We start from the raw sequence: 17,205 nt of genomic DNA, 5'->3' as shown, positions 1-17,205 counted from the left end.
CGGATTGCTCTAGCTAAAATTATATATGTATAAAACCCTCTTTGCCATTAGTTATTCTGTGGACTTGGGTAGCGAAAATGAAATGATTTCATTTCGAGGAACTTTGCAGCTCACAGTGGCAGTACTTGGGCTACTAAGACCTCACCCCACTGCTACCTCAGCCTTGCCTACAGAGCAGTGCCTCTGCCTACTGCAGATTTCTGTCTGATCTCATCTTCCTTGTCTCAGAACACTGTTCTCAATTCGCTTCCATTATTCCTAGTCAGTCCTCTGACTGGTTTGGTTTCTCCAAAGTAATTCATGGGATATTTTTACTGAACTCGAGAGCAGTAAAACAAAGAGCGTGGCTCATAGGTTCTCCTCTCTTTATTGCATGTGTATGAAGTTAGAAAAGCTCTGTTTACTCTTTGCGTTATGTGTTCACATAACTGATTCCTAGTTAGGTTTGTGAGCGCTAGGTGCTTTTCAGTTCCTTCCCTCGACTTAATGAAGCTTGTGGAAGGATAAGAGAAGCACTATCTTATTTGATGGTGGTTACTTAGACATTAACACTTTTCCATCAGTCTTCATGGTTACTGTTTCCCCAAAATTCAGAGCAGAGCTGAATCAGCAGTGCCTAGGAACAGAAAGAACCGTGACACGAAGGGAAAAATATCGGTGGAAATCTGTGTTATCTTCCTATTTGCGTGTCATCTTGCAATCCTCAGGGATGTGGCCGTTCTTTTCTACGGGATGTTTCATAAAGGAACGCTTAGAACTCGGTGTGTGCTCTCAAGGTCAGTAAGAAGCGCACTGACACACCGCACCCGAAGCGGTAAGCTGCTCAAAGGGAACGAGCGCTGCCGAGATCTACCGCCGAGGCCTCGGTCCGGGCCGGGCCCCGACCCGAGGCGAGGGCGCTTCGCCACCCCGCCCCGTCGCTAGGGCGGTCGCTACGGCGCCATGTTGGGAGAGCGCGGCGACCCGGAAGCGCTTCCGGGGGCGGGGTTTCGTTTCCTGTGCGGCGGGGCCGGACCCGGCCGGGTTAGGAGGCAGGAAATGGCGGCGGTGCTGCAGCAGCAGCTGCCGGGCCCTCCCGCTCCGCAGTGCCGGGCCCAGGCCGCCTAGAGCTGCCGCGCCAGCGCCGGGCCCGGGCCGCAGCCACGCCGGGCCGGACTCCGAGCACTTTACATACATGAGGTAGCGGGCGGGGCCGGGCGGCGGGAAGGGCGGGCGCCGCCGGGCTGAGGCGCCAGCGGGGTCCTGGGCGGCGGGCGGGGGAGGGGAGGGGCCGGGAGGCGGCGGCGGGGGAAGGGGGGCTCGGGGCGGCGGGCGCGGCCCCGCCCGGCTGCGGGGCTCGGGGACGGGCTCGGCCCATCCGGCGGGCGGGAGCGGCCTCGGGCGCGGGAGGAGGCGCGGCGGAGCGCTCCGCGGCTGAGCTTTGCCCTCCCGGCCCCGAGCCGTTCGCTCCGCTCCCCGCCCCGCGCTCGCAGCCCGAGCTGAGGGGGGGTCGGGGGAGCCGAGCAGGGAATTCTGTCGGCTGCGTTTGAGCCGGGTTCCCAAGTTTCAGCGATGCGGCAGAATCGCGTCCTTTGAAGCGCTGCGAACGATTCGGCGCGGGATGCGTGGCAGGAAGGCTGCTCGGGCTCCGCTCCCGCCCCGCAGTGCCCCGCAGTGCCCCGCTGCCCCCGGCTGACGGCCCGGCGCTCCGTGCGTCCCCCGCGCTGCCGGCCGCCATGGGGCGCGTTGTGCTGCGCTGCGCTGCGTTGTGCTGCGCTGCTCTGCTCTGCTCTGCGCTGCGCTGCGGGCGCGGCTCGGCGCCCCGCGGGTTGGGTCGTTGCTTCCTGTCGCGTTGTTGTTGTTGACATGGGAACCGACATCGCTTTCTGTTCCAGAGAGTTGGAAGCTAAAGCTACCAAAGAAGTCGAAAGAAAACTAAGCAGGTAAGATGCTTGAATCCCCTCCTGAGTGCAGGGCGCGGGTCGGCCGAGGGCTGGATGCACTGTGGGTTTGATCTGGGCCTGTAATGTCACACTAATTGTAAGGACTTAATAAAACTATAACTTGAAAGTATGTCCTGCTATTGCATAGAGGCGTTTCTGCGATTTTAGTTCAATAGGCTGAACACTTTTAATGTGGTTTCTTTTACATACGGCGTCAGATTCTGTAATAGAATTTGTTTAATAGGATAGAACGCTTATGAAGAGAAAAATAATCTGGCATTCTGTCCTAAGTTGAACCTAACAGTATTCCAAAAATTAATGAAGCTGAGGTTTGGGGTTTCTTTTTGTTTTTTGTTTTGTTTATTTTGCTATTTTTCCTATGCAGTTCAGGCAAATATTGTTGAGAAGCAAGAAATTACTGGTTTTGGGGGGAAAAAAAACCAGCTGGCTTCAAACTGAAATAAACTGCCATGTAACTATTGGGTTTTTGCTTCTCTCTCTCCATTAAGAGTTAAAGGCAGGGAATTTCTAATTGGTGTGTAGTTCTTATTGCAGCATGTTACAGAATGGGCAGCTCCTTTTCAGATACTTAACAGTAAAGAGTTATGTTGAACTGGGAATTTTGTGTGAGTTGTACGTCACTTTTGTATTTAAGAAATTATTTCTTTTGCACTGTTTCTGGTGCAGTCGCATTCTTGCAAATATCTGTCATATGCCCTTTGTTTTCAACTCTTGTCCTACCTTTCTGTGTGTTCTTTTTCAATTAGACCTTTTAGGGACTTTCATGAGGGTCATTTGAAGTACGCTGAAAACCTGAATGTAGCTGATAGATTGCTAGTTTCAGCTCCTGGTAGCCTGTGTTTTTCTTGCTTACTGTGATTGATCAGTCCTGAACTTTCAGGTTGATTTCCAATTCCACTGTGAAAACTGATTGGCTTCCCTCTGTTGTCAGTGTGTCTTTGGTTGGGTTTTTTTTTTTTTTTTGGTAGTGTGCTTAAGTAGGAATAATTTTCTCGTTTTATTGATGATATTTATGTAACTTAGAATCTTCAAGATTAACTAAAAGCCATATGCTCGGAGTAATGTGAGGGTCATTGTTAAACGGGCTTTACTGGAATAGTAAATTACAACTTTTTAAGTAAGCAAATTACAGTAAATCAAGCTATAACTTTTTAAGTAATCTGTCCACCAAAGATTCCAAAACAGTGTATAAAAAACATAATTAAATCATTATCATTCTGTACATAGCACTTGCTACGTAGCTGATACCAGAAGCAATTTCAGAAACGTATTCTTTAGATATGGTGATAAATTAAAAAAAAAAAAAAAAATCGTATGCATTATGTTTTAAGTCTTAGTCGTAAGAATGTGAAGATCTGTTGACTTAATTGTGAGCTTTTTTGTCATACTGGCAGCATAGATAGTGTAAAGAGGTGAAAGTAAACCAGAGCTGTGTAAACGAGGTGTCTGTGGGCAGTGGGAGCAGATCAAGGTTCACTTCTGGTATGAAATGGTTCTCGGTTTTCTGACACAGGTATTTGTTTGACTCATTTAAAATATTCAGAACTTTTTTTTCTGTTTTAACATTAATATATCAGTTATTGTCAGAAAACTGTCTTCTATTTGGTTTCTTAGTGAGAATGTTTTTACCATGTGGGAACACAGCTTGGCACAATGTGCCTGCTCTGCTTGGCTTGATAATTGCATTAGTATTGCAGAACTCAACAGATAGCTGTCGTTCTTTCTCTGCTGTCATTATCTGTGATCTTATTAAATTTGCAGTGACCTAGTCAATTGTAAAAGAGCAAATATCTTTTTCTGGGAAAGGTAAATTGACCTGTGCTATATTTTGTCTTAATGCAAAATTATGGAGTGTATATACAGTCTAAATTCTGTGGGTTGTTGGCATTGCTTCGTGTCAGTTCTGCAATTCCCTTTGGGGTTTATGCTCATAAATAAATTGGTTTATAGTCTCAGTAAGAATATTGGCTTAGACTATTGGTTTGTGATAGAATAAGCATTACAGCTGTTAATACAGATAGCTTATCCAGTTAGAGTGGTGACTTTTAACCTCAGGTTTAGAAATTCGGCATATGTGGCCTTTCATAGAAGGGTCTTCATTGGGTCAGCATCTTCTCTAAAATGCACTTTTGCAGAGGACTGGGTGCATATTGCTGCTTTAGAAATAAGCACAGTGCGTGACTCAAACAGTAATTCAAATCACTGCGTTGCACTTTCTGTTGTTGCATATTAAAGAGAAATGTCACCTGTTCAGTCTGCCACTGAACAAGAGTGTGTAACACTCTGCTATTAACCAGAGGAATGCAGCTTAAATTTGGTTAAAATGAGGAGGAGTGCAAAAGACCATTCAGTTCTTCTGTTTTAAGAAATAACTTCTTAATTCTGTTTGGTAAACAGGGCTTTCCTGCCTCACTTATGTGGAACTGAGAGAAGGTAAATATTTGAAATACATTTACAATTTTATTCCTGAGCACATGAGTTTGACTCTTCCTAAGCATGCAAATCACAGGAAAGGTTCACAGTATGGCTTTCGTTCACCCATTTCTGCTCCATCTGCTTTGGCTGCAGGCTCTCTGTGTTCTGGGGGAATTGACTTTGCCTGACATCATGTATACCTCTAGATCTCATCCACATATTTTACTAAGTTTTTGCTATGTGATTTTTTTTTTTTTCTTCACTCTTCTGTGTTAAATTAACAACCGTCTTTCCATGAGGCTTTCGTTATTTGCTTTAGAAAAAAGATGAGATGGCTCAATGGTAGAGGCATAGGTATGAGAATCAGAGTGAGAAGTGCAGCAGTTTCTGCTGATACTTGAGCACATGATTTTATGTGTTGGGGGAGCAGGGTTTTTGTTTCATTTTTTCCAATAAACTCCTGCAGTCAAATGGGAAGAGCTTATTGCAAAGATGCAGCATCCTTTCAGAACCCTTAAGATGCTTAATCAAAATGGTACATTACTTTCTCATCTACCCAGTAAGTGGGGTGTTTTTTTTCAGCTTGTGTAATTGTCAGGTTGTCCCCATAAGGCAATTCACTCTTACCAAACCCATCTTGCAGTATATTCTTGGCTCTGCGTTAATGACACTGAAGCTGTAAGGGATGAATGGCTGTATGGTGAAGGTGGTGGACTGGAACAGTCAGCATTCAAGTTCATGCCTCAATTTGGGATAGCCTGTATGACCAGTTTTCTTAAGGAGGAGCAGTTTAATAGTTCTTTGCTTTCCCTCTTGTAACGAAGATAGGGATTGTTTATTGCAGCTGCTGAAGTCTTGTATATTTGGGTGACAGACTTGTTGGGAAAGAGATTTGTGTATACAAATTGTGTACACACTGCTTGTGTAGGAGTGAATGCGATAGAGCCTAATCTGGAATGAAGCCTCAGGGACAAAACGTAAGAAAAATATTATTCTGGAATTGTGGTGTATTTTCAGTTGTTGTAGTTTGGAATGTAGTTCTGTTGAACCAGCTTCTGCATGAGAAGAATGGGAAAGGTGAGTGTGTTCTACACAGTTGCTAGTGGTAGATGTGCTAGTTGAATTTCTGTGATAATTTGAAATCTGTGGTATTTTAAAAGTAAAAAAGAAAGTAGCTGGCACCCATTTGCAAATTAGTTATGCATCAAAGTATCAGTTTATAGCTTGGCAGCTCCTCTTCTATACATTAATAGCTAGAAAGAACACAGATGCAACATCTCTAATTCATCAGTTTCCTCATCAGTGGCTTTCTTTGCTCCTGTGTAACGTGCTGGGTTTTTGTGAACCTGAGAGTAATGGCTTCTGTGCTATGAACTTGGAGAGTGTTCTTTTTGTTGTGATGCACTGTTTTGTGGGAAGCATATATAGGGCAATAAAAGGATCAATTTTTAACCAAAATACACCTTTTCTAATTGGTTTTCGTATAGAAAAGTTAGCTACTGGTTTTTAGAAAGTGAGAAATAATTTTATTGTCACCTGTATAAGATTGCATTATTAAAAAATATATTAGCAAACTATTAGGTCAGAATACAGCAGAAATGTACCAAGTTCTGGCAGTATGTTTGGAAGTCTGTATGTAATGCCAACACACTGAATGTGTTGTGCTTGCCTACATGCACAGTGCCTTTGCAAAATTATGGAAGTTGTTTCAATTCCATATTTTTATGTGCAATTTTCCTCCTGTAGTGTTGCAGGTTAATTTATAACTAGAAGATAAGCAAATGGTAGACTAAAAAAAAGAAAAAGGATATATCACTGTAAATTTTAGAGCAGTTTCAGAACTGTATGTAATCACTCCTAATCACTAAACACATTATGTTTAGTAGTGTAGTCATGAGCTTACAGAAGGCAGAAATCCGGAAATACTTAAGGCAGAGGCTGATGTCTGGTGATGCAGCATCCTGAGTGATGCTGTCCTCTCAAGAAGTGGGCTGATGGATATTGTTTTACATTCAGTTATTAATAAATATCTTTTCCCTTCAAATATCATCTCAGGGCCGCCAAGGGCTGGTTGGCTCCTGGTCTCCTTCCTGCAGTGTGAGGTGCCCTGTGGGAGCCCCCCGCTGGCTGGGAGCAGTGGGCACACACTGTGCTTAGTGCAGGGACAGAGTGCTCCAAAGTCTTCAGCTCAGTGTTCAAAGAGCTTCAAAGTCAACCTCAGATGTAACACCTCTGGGAGAAGCCCTGCACAGCCTCACTGCTTCTAAAAGCATTTTCCACTGTCGTTAACGGTGTCTTTAAAAATGTGCTAGCACCATCTTGTGGGGCAGCGAGACTTTAATTGGGTTTGAAAGTGAGTTCAGAAGGTATCTGCTTGGCAAGCAAACGCTGTGTGAGCATCTGTAACAGTGCTGACATCTTCAGAAGCATTTGAAGGATGAATTCTAACTGCTAGCGTTAGCTTGAAGAATCTCAAAGCCCAATTAATGCAATTCTCTTACAGAAGTTCTGGTGAATGCTGGATAGCTGTTGTTAGTGGTGAGATGGCACGTTGTTTTCTTTCAGCACTGACATTTGCTGTGTGTGTGCACTGTGTGCTTTTTGCTCTGAGATACTGTGTTCATAATAATGCAGGGAGAGTCTTAGATCTTAATTTGTGTCAAAATACTTCTTGTAACCGTGATTCCCTCAGTAGGGTGACGAGAATTGTGATTTTATAGTGGCGTAACATCTTCCCTTTTCTAAATTATAAGAGCAAAGATAGCATGCTGTACAAACATTAATCACTGAATCCTCATTATGTCTTTCAGAAGAAATATGGGTATGCTTGATTTTCTTGTAGTGTAAGAACAGAAGCTAAACATGTCTAACAGTCTTCTCTACTTTGGCACAGATACTTTTACAGTGCCAAGCTGGAGCTTTTTAACTTAGGTGTCGTTAAAACCTTTTGGAAGAATTAAAATTATAAGTAAAATATGATTTGATGTAAGTAGGATTTGGGCTGTTTACATTTGAAAAATTACAACTGCTTCAGATTGTGAATAACAAATGAAGCCAAACAGAAAATAAAATGTAAAGTTAGCACTGTCGTAACTTAAAGAAATAGTGGTGAATGCTGACTGTAGAGGTCAGAGTGTAGCTGCTCTCCACATAAATGGCACAGTGATAATAGGAATGAACTAAAAGACTTGATCTCATGTCACCCGGAATCACAAGGCACTTATCTGTATTGTAAAAGTGTTGCAGCCATTTGAGTAGATAACCAGTTGTTGGTTGTTTTGCTTTGTTGTTTTTTTTTTTAATGGCTTAAATGAGTGAAAGGATTTTGGTATGTTTTTCTCCTTATACAAATGAGAGTTGTGCTGAGTGAGGTGCAGTTACAAGGTGGGCCAGACATGCTGCTGCCAGCTCTGTCCCTGTGCTATGTCAATGGAATAAACCTACCCAGATGCAGGGAAGAGCTCAGCAAGGGAATTTATTCTTCTGTTTGTGTCTTGTTACTTATCTCTGTGTTTCATGTTAGGTACTACGAAGTATTGTGGAGCTGTTGACAGTTTGTGGATAGTTACCTAAAATTTGAGTATCAAACAGGAATAGGGAGCTATTCAAGTGCAGGGTGGTACAAGGGAAATACTGTGTAATGCTTCTGTTTCTCAGGACATAGCATTAAAATGTTGCTTGTTAGTTGTATATTTTAATGGTGTTGGGATTGAGTATGTAACTTGTGGCACTTGGTGTCTGCTGATAGGGTTGTGCAATTTTGTGTTAGAAATAAAATAAACTTGCTCTTTCAGCTTTTGGAGGTGGAAACGTATGAGTCTGCTTTAGACTGATATCTTAATAGGAAAATTAAATTTGTATTTTAGTTCTAAGTAAGAGGGTAGTGGTAGTAAGAGTGCCTTCCTCAAAAAATTGATGTTTTTAACAAAGAGGATGGGCAGTAAGGGCTTTAATTAACTGCACAGTGGGTAAGTTTTGCTTTTCAGTCTCTGAAACGTAACATTATCATTATAATCCAGTGCTGTTTTTAGGAACTACCTACAGGTAGGCGGTGTGCTGGGTTGTCCAGGGCCCTGATGCATACTGATCGTGGTGTCTGTGTTCTGAGCTGGCTTTGCCGTTTAAAGTCAATTTAAATACATGAAAATGGAATGATCATTGTTATAATTTAGGAATTCTGTTGTTCCTGTAGGAAAACAGTGCTGTGGTAGAGTAATCTGGAGGTTACTGTGTGTTAGTTGGTAACATTTGTAGTCTCAAAATGTAATCGTTTTGACTTAGTTGTAGCAGGACTGATGAGTCATTTCTTTGTTGTGAAAATACTGCTTTGCATAGCGTGTGCTTCTTACAGTGCTGCAGCTTTCTTCTAAAACCTGAATGATTTCAGTTTGATTGCACATTCTCAGGGTGCAAGATGAGGATGGACAAAACATGTGTCACATACACAGCACACAGATGTCATTGCAGGTTAATCATTACCCCAAATTTGCACGGCATCCAAGGGATGGCTTTAAAGCAAACTGGCACGCTGTGGCTGTTTCCTGCAGTTACATGACTAAGCTCTCAGTTATCCATGGAAGATTTTGGATACCTAATTGCAGATTGTTTTTTATATTTTAAGACAGTCTCAATGAATCTTGCTGACAGATGATGAAACTGTAATAAAATCTTCTCTCCTGTTCTGCCTTGCATAGTGTATGAAATACATGGCAAAGACAAAAAGTGCTTTTCTGAACTTTGAACTGACCATTGGAGAGATATGCCTGACAAGACCACTTGTCCCCATCTGGATGTAGGTTCACTTTCCTCAGTTGTTTCTCAGCTTTTCCTTTTTCTGTGGTAAATAACATGGGTGACTGCTCAGTTGTGCTGCCTGAGAGCTGCACACAGCCAGGAATCTGAGCTCTTCTGGAACTCCAGCTGGTGGGGCACAAAGCATGGGCAGTGCTGGGACAGAGCTGACTGCTTGTGAATGCTGCTCTACAAGTAAGGGCTGCTTCTGTTCTGAAATTTATTCATGGAGTAAATGAGGTGTCTTCTTCCTTTACTTTGTCAACACTCTTGGAGTTTGTTCCCACATCGTGTTCAAAGCATGCTAGAAATTAGGAGGTGTTTGGAGAACATGATTGGCTCAGTGAGAGGGCGGTGTGTGCTGGACCAAGCATTAGGGCTCTGCATATCAGGGTGTTTGTGGCAGCCTATGAATGCTTCAGGAAGGGGGCTGCAAAACATTTTCAGCCTTGGTGTTGTTTGTTTTTTTTTTTTTGTTGGGAGGTTTTTGTTAGTCTTATCCAAGCTAGAAGCTTCAAAGCCCTCCAGCTTTAAACATTCCTAACCCCGACGTGGCAAAGTAGCCTTACAAGCAGGCTTTCTAGGAAATACAAATTCTTTACAGTGAATCTCAAACACTGAAGTAAGTGGGCATTGGTAGGCTTCCTCTGCCTTTAAGTGTTTGGAGCAAGCTGCTGCTGCCTCCCTTTTTATATTTGGCTTCATTGCTGTTTTCTTGATTTTTAGAATCCTCCTACCCTTTTGTGAGCACTTGATTTATTCTGATACCTGAAACAACGCATTGATCTTTGTGCATTTTGTTTTGTCATGAGCTTTTTTGCATGATTAGCCCAAGTTCTTGTTTTGTCTGCTGATTCCCAGTCTTTTCTACCCATTGTGGTTTTGTGTAGATTTCCTCGTTCTCATCAATAATCACTGTGTCTCCTCAAGCATGACATTAAAATACAGTTTGTTATTAGTTCCTACTGACACTGATAGCTTCTATGCCTTGACTTTTTCCTGCTTTTGATACTCTCCATATTTTCTCTACTGTTTTTATTTACTAAGGTTTGACTTGAAGAGTGCTACATAATCTGAGAACTGGTGTTACTGCAAAACTTTCTGTTTCAGCACCTGAAACTTTGTATTAAGTGAATTTAAATTAATGACATGTGAAAGCAAAACCTGTTATTACAAGTTAGAGTTTTGTCACTCACTTTAGGAGCTCTAAAATTACACTGCTGTTGAAATCTTTGCTCTGACCATGGTCTTCAGTTGATACCTACTTGTTTGTATGTCCTTTATGTCACCAGTAGCATCTGTACACATACACAGCCAGCTGAATTAATTCAGTGCGTTGGCATCAAAATGGGTATGTGTTGCTTGGTTGTTGGCAGAGGCAGTGTATAAGATGTGTGAGTGCTGCAGATGCCTGCCTGGGGTTGATAGAGGTTGTGTGCATGGCTGGGGAGCTGCCCACAGCCTGGTTCATGCTGGGTCAGAAACAAGGGTATGTGGCAGTGGGAAACCTGTGTGAGAGATCACAACAGAGAGAGCTTAGGGAGGGGAAAAAAAAAAAAATCTTGTATGTACTTTGGCACTGCAGCTGCCCTTAAAAGTTTTGTCACTTGTGATTTGCAGTGAAAGTATGTTGTCCCTGTGGGAGTCTTGCTTCTAATTGGATAATATTTCTCAGTTCCTTTTGGGTCTCTCTGAAATAATTGTTCTAAAATGAATGTATGTGTGTACAGATTGTATTTTGGGAGAGTTAATTACCAACTGTGTGGTTCAGGGATTTAGTGCAAGAAGAGGAAGAACAGTTGATGGAAGAAAGGAAAAAGAGAAAAGAAGACAAGAAGAAGAAGGAAGCTGCTCAAAAAAAGGTATGTTGAGTTTAAAAAAAAAAAAAAAAGGTACTTGTGGATTTTGCTTCATTAGTAGTAAATAGTGTTTGATCAGTTCTTTAACAACAGTGTTTTCTTAATTTTTTTTAATGCTTTATATGTACTGTCAGTTATGTTATGGTAACTGACATCTTGAACATCTTAACTGGCTTTGTGTACAGATTATTTAGAGACTAAATATTCTTCTGAGATGACCGCTCACTTTCCTGATTCTGGTCTCAAGCTGAAAGCTTCCTCTGTCAGTTCTCCCTGTTTGTTGGCCTAAACAAAGGTGTTCCCTGTGCACTAATGGAAAATTAGGTATGTCTGATCTTACAGCAAATCTAAGTTAAATCGTATGTAAAGGCTGCTTCTGAAAAAGGTGAGGGGTTTGCTCATGTTCCAAAGGAAGAGCTTCCCTAATCTTTTCAGTAAGTGACAGCAAAACTGCATAGTAATTTTTGGATCTCAGTTGTAAAAGTATAACTCATTTTCCTCTGGAAATTTTTAATCAGAGGTTGAAAGGCAACTAGTTTACTTGAAGAATGTAAATCTTTTAAGAGGTTCTCTGTAGCCCCCAAAGTTTAGTATTTTCACAAGTTTGAAAGACATGCTTGAATGTAATCTTTAGAAGAATTAAAAGCATAAATATATATATAATTTTTTAATGAAGAGACCAAACATTTGCCTGAAATTGAAAGTTTGGGTTTGTTTTTTTCTGCTCATGGAGTACTTGTTAAACTGTTTCCTAAGCCATGTGGCTTTGTTTACTTGCTGGATGCTGAGAAAAGCAAAATGTTACATATCTGGACTTCATCCATAGGGAATTGTTAGAAGTTCCTATGGAGCAAGAAGCTACCTGATGCTTTAAGGATGGTTGTTTGTGTTACTGGAAAAGCTTGAACTTGATCTGGATTAAAGATATCTCTCTGAGAAACAGCAGTAACAAACAGCCAGTTAACTGTTTAAAAGAGAACAAAAAAAGAGTAAAATAGTCCTAGTACAGATGTGGCTTGATTATAGATTTAAATGGCAAACTTATTAAATTAGCTCTCGCACGTTCTCAGAGATTTTTATCTACTCCTTCATATTTGTAAGTAGCTTCAGTTAGTCCAAAACTGCTCATTTTATCTTGTGGTCTTTTTCTGTTTGATCTCTTCAGAACTCACTATTTGGTGTTATCAGTCTTGGGCTTGGTAGCAAAGCTTAAAAGCACATAACCATGCACCAGCTTATGGAATGGAAAGCTAATGCTTGTTTTTGTGCATACTGTAGTCTTTTAAAAATTGAAACTAAAAGACAATGCTGTAGGAGATCAGCAGTGGTCACAGATGTGTGGCACTTGGCTTGCAGAACATCTGTCCTTTTGAGTGGTTCTTGCACTCTGGTGCAGAGCTGATTTTGTAGGACATCAACTTTTGATTCCATACACCTTTTTATGACCATAAAAAATATGCTTGGAAGCAAGTGTTCAGAACCAGCTGTTATGCATAAACTATCCTGCAGATCCAAGTGCATGGGAAACTTCCCAAGGCCTCAATATTATTTTTTTTTAACCATATTGGTTAAATAAAGTCAGCATAATGAAGAGTTGTGTTATGTAGCAGCCATGGGTTACTGCAGCTGCCTTTTGGCGAATGAGGAAAAGCAGCAGTGATTTTGGAGTCAGGCTGATAAGGGTAAGCAGGCAAACTGGAAATGAATGCAATGTGGTTTTTAGAGGCACTGATATAACCAGCCATTAGTTTTACTTTGCTCTCTTTATTCCAGTGGGTCATGCATTACCTTTAGTAGAGTGGACTTTCCTCAGAGGAGATTTTGCAGACCTCTTACTGTAGCTATCTTTATCAATCTCTAACAGCATAATTTTTATGAAAATAAATCTTTCTTGGGAGTGTGAGGCTGTGTTTAGACAGTATAGCAAATTTTTGTAAGTGCCTTTGCTGGTTTAAGAAATTGAAGAAGTGTTTTTTTGTTGATGTACTGTTAATTTCCAGAGAAGTGAGGATATGACACCAAAGTGTCAGGAGTATCATTTTCATGTAAGCCCTAAGAGTGCTGTAATATCTAAACCTAACCAAAGCTGACATCAAATGAGTGAATTTTTTCATGTGCACATGCTCTGCCTTTTTTTTCTCTCACGGTTTTAACTAGAGATAATCAGAGCCTAAATACTGCTGCAAATGACTTTGCTGTGTCATATGAATATGTACAGTGCCATAAGACAGGTTGTGTACAGTTACCAAAGTAACCCTATCAGATTGTCTCATTCTGCTTTAGCAATATAATGCATTTTAGAAGTGATAATTAAGAAGACTTTTCAGCTGGGAAGAACTGATTTCTGCTTCTGAGAGATCTTTTCTGAAGCCTGTTTCACTTTTCTAGGAAAAGCCACACCATTAAAATGTGTTCCCATACAAGAGATGTTTCTATCCTCATTTTTATTACAGGAAACTTTATTCCTGTAGATCTCCTATCTTGCCACTGTCACAGGAGCAACAAATTGAATTGTGGAAATGAAAGACTGAAAGCTCTGGCATTTACTTTGCCTGCTTTAGATTTCTATGTTCCTCTTTGTTTCCCCGCTGTATTCTGCATGGGAAGTGTCTGGGGCTTCCTTGCTTCCAGGCACAGTTTTTAACTCACTTCAAACAGGCTAATTTGTAAGTTTAATTTAGTCTGTTTCACGTGCTTATCTTTCAAATTAATTTTGTCTTCTAACATTTTAGCAGCTTTCTAGGCATGAGGAATAATAGGCACAGGTTGGCTAGGGAGAAGTAGAAGGTTCTGATGGAGATTATTAAATAATTTTAAAATATTTTAAAAGGAAGAAAGTCAAAAGCTAACGTTGCTTGTGTAAGTGGCATGTGTACATGTGGCTCTTCCTCCTATCTGTGCAAATCACTGACATTTCTTCTTTCTTATTCCAGGCCATTGAACAAAAAATCAAAGGTAAGTTACTTTAGAGTTTTCTCTGTGTAATGTTTCTGTATTTTTAAATATGGTGAATCACGTGGCTCAGCTGAAAGCTACTGGAAAATTGGATCTGTGAGATTTCAAAAACCTGCCACAAATAAAAGAGTGAAGGGGAATGGTTTCTTCCTGGAGCTGGAATTTTTCTCATCTTCCTGTTTTCCATTCTTAATTACTTACACAGCACTAGGTAAATATGTAATACCTCGATCTCCTTAATTGTTTTTTTGTTCTTCTAGTCTGTCTGCTTACAGATCCACCAACTGTATCTGTTCAAAATGTATTTTCTAAATGTTTTACATATAAGTTGGCTAGGAACACTTGATATATAAGCGACTGGTGTGTCCAGTTCTGATTACTGTATGTGGAGGGTTGATCCTGGCAAAATGGTCTGCATTAGAAAAGCTGTAACGTAGCTGTTTGGTGCAGGCTGGGAATGCTGCTGTTGCTCTCAGTGTTTGTTGGTTTTATAAATTCTCTGTTCCTTCTATAAGCAGTGGAAAAATCATTTTCACTTTCTTTTTAAGTTAGTTGGAAAGTGAATAACAATCACATACGCAGTCGTATGGTGAGCTCCTTGAATTGCTTTTTTTTTCTGTGGGAACATTGGGTTTAGTTTAATAAATTGAGCAATGTTAGAAACAAAAGCTTTGAAACTCTGCTGCAGGTATTGCTGAAAAATGGAACGTGTTGGAAGTACTGCTGTGGTGTGAGGGCAGCAAAGTGGTGCAGGATGCACTGTGCCTACCAGGAAGTTTCTAATATGATATACCAGTTGTAAAGAATTGTGGAAGTATTTGTTCGTATTCTGAATTAATAAATCATGTCTGGGGGGGAAAAAAAATAGGGAGAAAAATGATACAATAGTTAGTTTTAAAGAATAACATCCATTTTTGGATGAACATCTGACCTGTGTACTCAGACAGTCCTGGCGTCTGGGCGTCACATCAGGGACAGCCCTGCAGCAGCAACTGGCTAAACATGGCCTGGGGGGGGGAGGGCACTCCGGGGGGGATCTTCACACTGAAAAAATGCCTTTCTTATGAAGGATGAAATAAATAGTTCTTTTGTTTGTTTGTTTATTCTTTGGAGACCTGGGGTTGTTTACAGAATGAAAGTATTACATTCCAAATGTAATGTTACCATGTTATTAAAAGGGTGTTCCAGCAAGCGTAGTGGGAATTCAGAGTTGTCAAAGAAGCACAAGCTGGCAGTCCCCTGAAGAAGTATGGGCATTGTGGGATTCATGCGTGCAACCTTTTGCAAGAGTTTCTATAGGAACAAAATTTGTTTCTTGTGTTGCACCTAGCGCTTTCCTTGTTCTGCCTGCTTGTGTGCAGGATGCAAATTAATGTTTCATTAAGTCTCCAAGTTTCCATCGCGTTAATGTCTTAAATTATTTATTTTGTGCATGAGCTGAAGATAAAATACAAGAGCATAGGATCTCTAAATAATTCAGAATTATGTTCTTTCAGAAAAGTAGCCACTTCCAAGGGGGTGGGAAGCAGAGAGCTTCATTCTTTATTTTTAAGCGTAGCCTGGATGTTTCCAAAATGTTTTTTTAGCTGAGGTAGAAATTAGTGTTGCACCAGTAGCTGTCAGTGTGCATGTAAATTATAAGAGTGCCTTCTGAAGGAGTCGGTGGTGCTGAGTTTTTTTTTCCCTGTTCAGGATTGAGAATGGAAGTAGTGAAGAAAGTGCCAATGTAAATGTTTTCAGTACTAATAGCATTTAACACTGTAATACTGTCATTAAAAATGCATGTGTTTCATTCCTGTGGATCCCAGCTATTCTGTCTGGTTCTATACATCTGGTTTTATGAAAAAAGGGAAGGTGGTGTTCACAGGAGGTAAAGATGAATGCGTTGAGTAGCTGCAAGGGTTTCTCTGTGCAATAGCCAGCAGAACAAATCCGTCTTGACAAGTGCCCTCCAAGTACTCTTGTATCAGGGGTTTTAGAAAAGAATGAGTATCACTTGAAAGTCTTTCTTTAGCAGCTCTATAGTATTCTCAACAATTGCTCTGGCATTCCCCTCTGTGTCGAAAAATAGGTATTTTTGCTGTGTTTGATGTTAGCACTGCTAGGGACAGATAAATCAATCCATTTCCCTGGGATTTGTCCTGAAACAGGCATCTGCAAACCATGCCGTAGCCAGGAGCAGTGATACACTGAGCACCAGGCTAAATGCTGTGTAAGAAGAATGTTTGAGTTTTGTTTTTGTTGCTCACTTCAGTAATTGTGATGGGCTGCTGCAGAATGTGAGATTTCATTAGGGGATCTTTTTTTAGAGTCAGACTTTAATTACATACATAATGGTGTAGTGAAGGGATTTACAAAAGCGGAGCGCTGATGTTTGTGTGGATGCTGTTGTGGTGGTTGGCTGTTCTGAATGTTTTTGTGCTTTGCAAAACAGTAAAGCTGGAACTGAACACATCTGTCAATCTCCAGAGTTCCTCTGCTTTGTGGAAGGCACGGGCGTAAAGGCTGCCTTCTGTAGCAGAACGGAATAAACTTTGAATCAGCCACTGAAACAGAAAGTGCTTTTAAAAATAGCTGGGTGTGGAATTGAAATCTTTGACTCATATTTCCCACCGTGGAAACTTCTTATTCGTTTTCTTCCCTGTGAAGCAGAATTGCTGGAGCACACTGAGCCTTCTGTTTGTGTTGGGTGTGGGGCGTTTTTTCGTCTGCCGGACTCTGCTTTACCTGATTGCAAAAACTCTTGCATTAGCTTTTAAACGTTGCATGCAAATTAGCAAAAATAACAGAACTGTAAGTGCTTGCTGCTAAAATTGCCTGTATAAATGGCATCTGACTTACCTTTGTGCGGATCTTCAGGGGTTAATGAATTGGCAAACAGTGAGATATTTTCCAGATCAGCTAGCTGAGCTTACAGCTGCGGCCATTTTTCCACAACGAAAATTCTAGCACTACATCTTACGTGTGTCAGCTTGAAAGCCAGACTTCCTCTGTTTGCCCTTCAGCATTCCAGCACTGACAACTCTTTGGGGCATGACGTGCAGGGAGAGTGTGTTACAATACATTTTTAAGTGGTCAGCTTAAGCAGCAGCGAGAAGAAACATTTAAATGACAGCTCGGTGCTGCTCTTTGTGTGGTTTAGGGGACGATTTGATCTTTGTAAGCTGATTTTGTGCGAGTGAGAAACTGTTTTCCATCTGCACCGAAGTTATTCAGACAGCTGCCATTTTTTTTTTTTATTG

At 41.2% G+C, this 17,205-nt stretch overlaps 1 protein-coding gene across 5 annotated transcripts in view; it reads left to right on the top strand.

Annotated features, from left to right (window-relative positions):
- TNRC6A (trinucleotide repeat containing adaptor 6A) overlaps positions 1–17,205 on the top strand; it is a 55,926-nt gene that overhangs the window by 11,742 nt on the left and 26,979 nt on the right. For 4 of the 5 annotated variants that reach the window (XM_031607006.2, XM_090151248.1, XM_090151251.1 and 1 more), the window contains exons 3-4: positions 10,921–11,011; positions 13,942–13,963. In XM_031607006.2, coding sequence (XP_031462866.2) covers positions 10,921–11,011; positions 13,942–13,963 — 113 coding nt within the window. Of the gene's footprint in view, positions 1–996; positions 1,180–1,874; positions 1,923–10,920; positions 11,012–13,941; positions 13,964–17,205 lie in introns of those variants that run through there. The other variant, XM_090151250.1, reaches the window with a different exon arrangement.

This window comes from Phasianus colchicus, chromosome 16 (genome assembly GCF_987193195.1).
Source record: "Phasianus colchicus chromosome 16, bPhaCol1.hap1.1, whole genome shotgun sequence".
Classification (NCBI taxonomy): domain Eukaryota; kingdom Metazoa; phylum Chordata; class Aves; order Galliformes; family Phasianidae; genus Phasianus; species Phasianus colchicus.
This window is presented reverse-complemented; position numbering and strand designations above follow the sequence as displayed.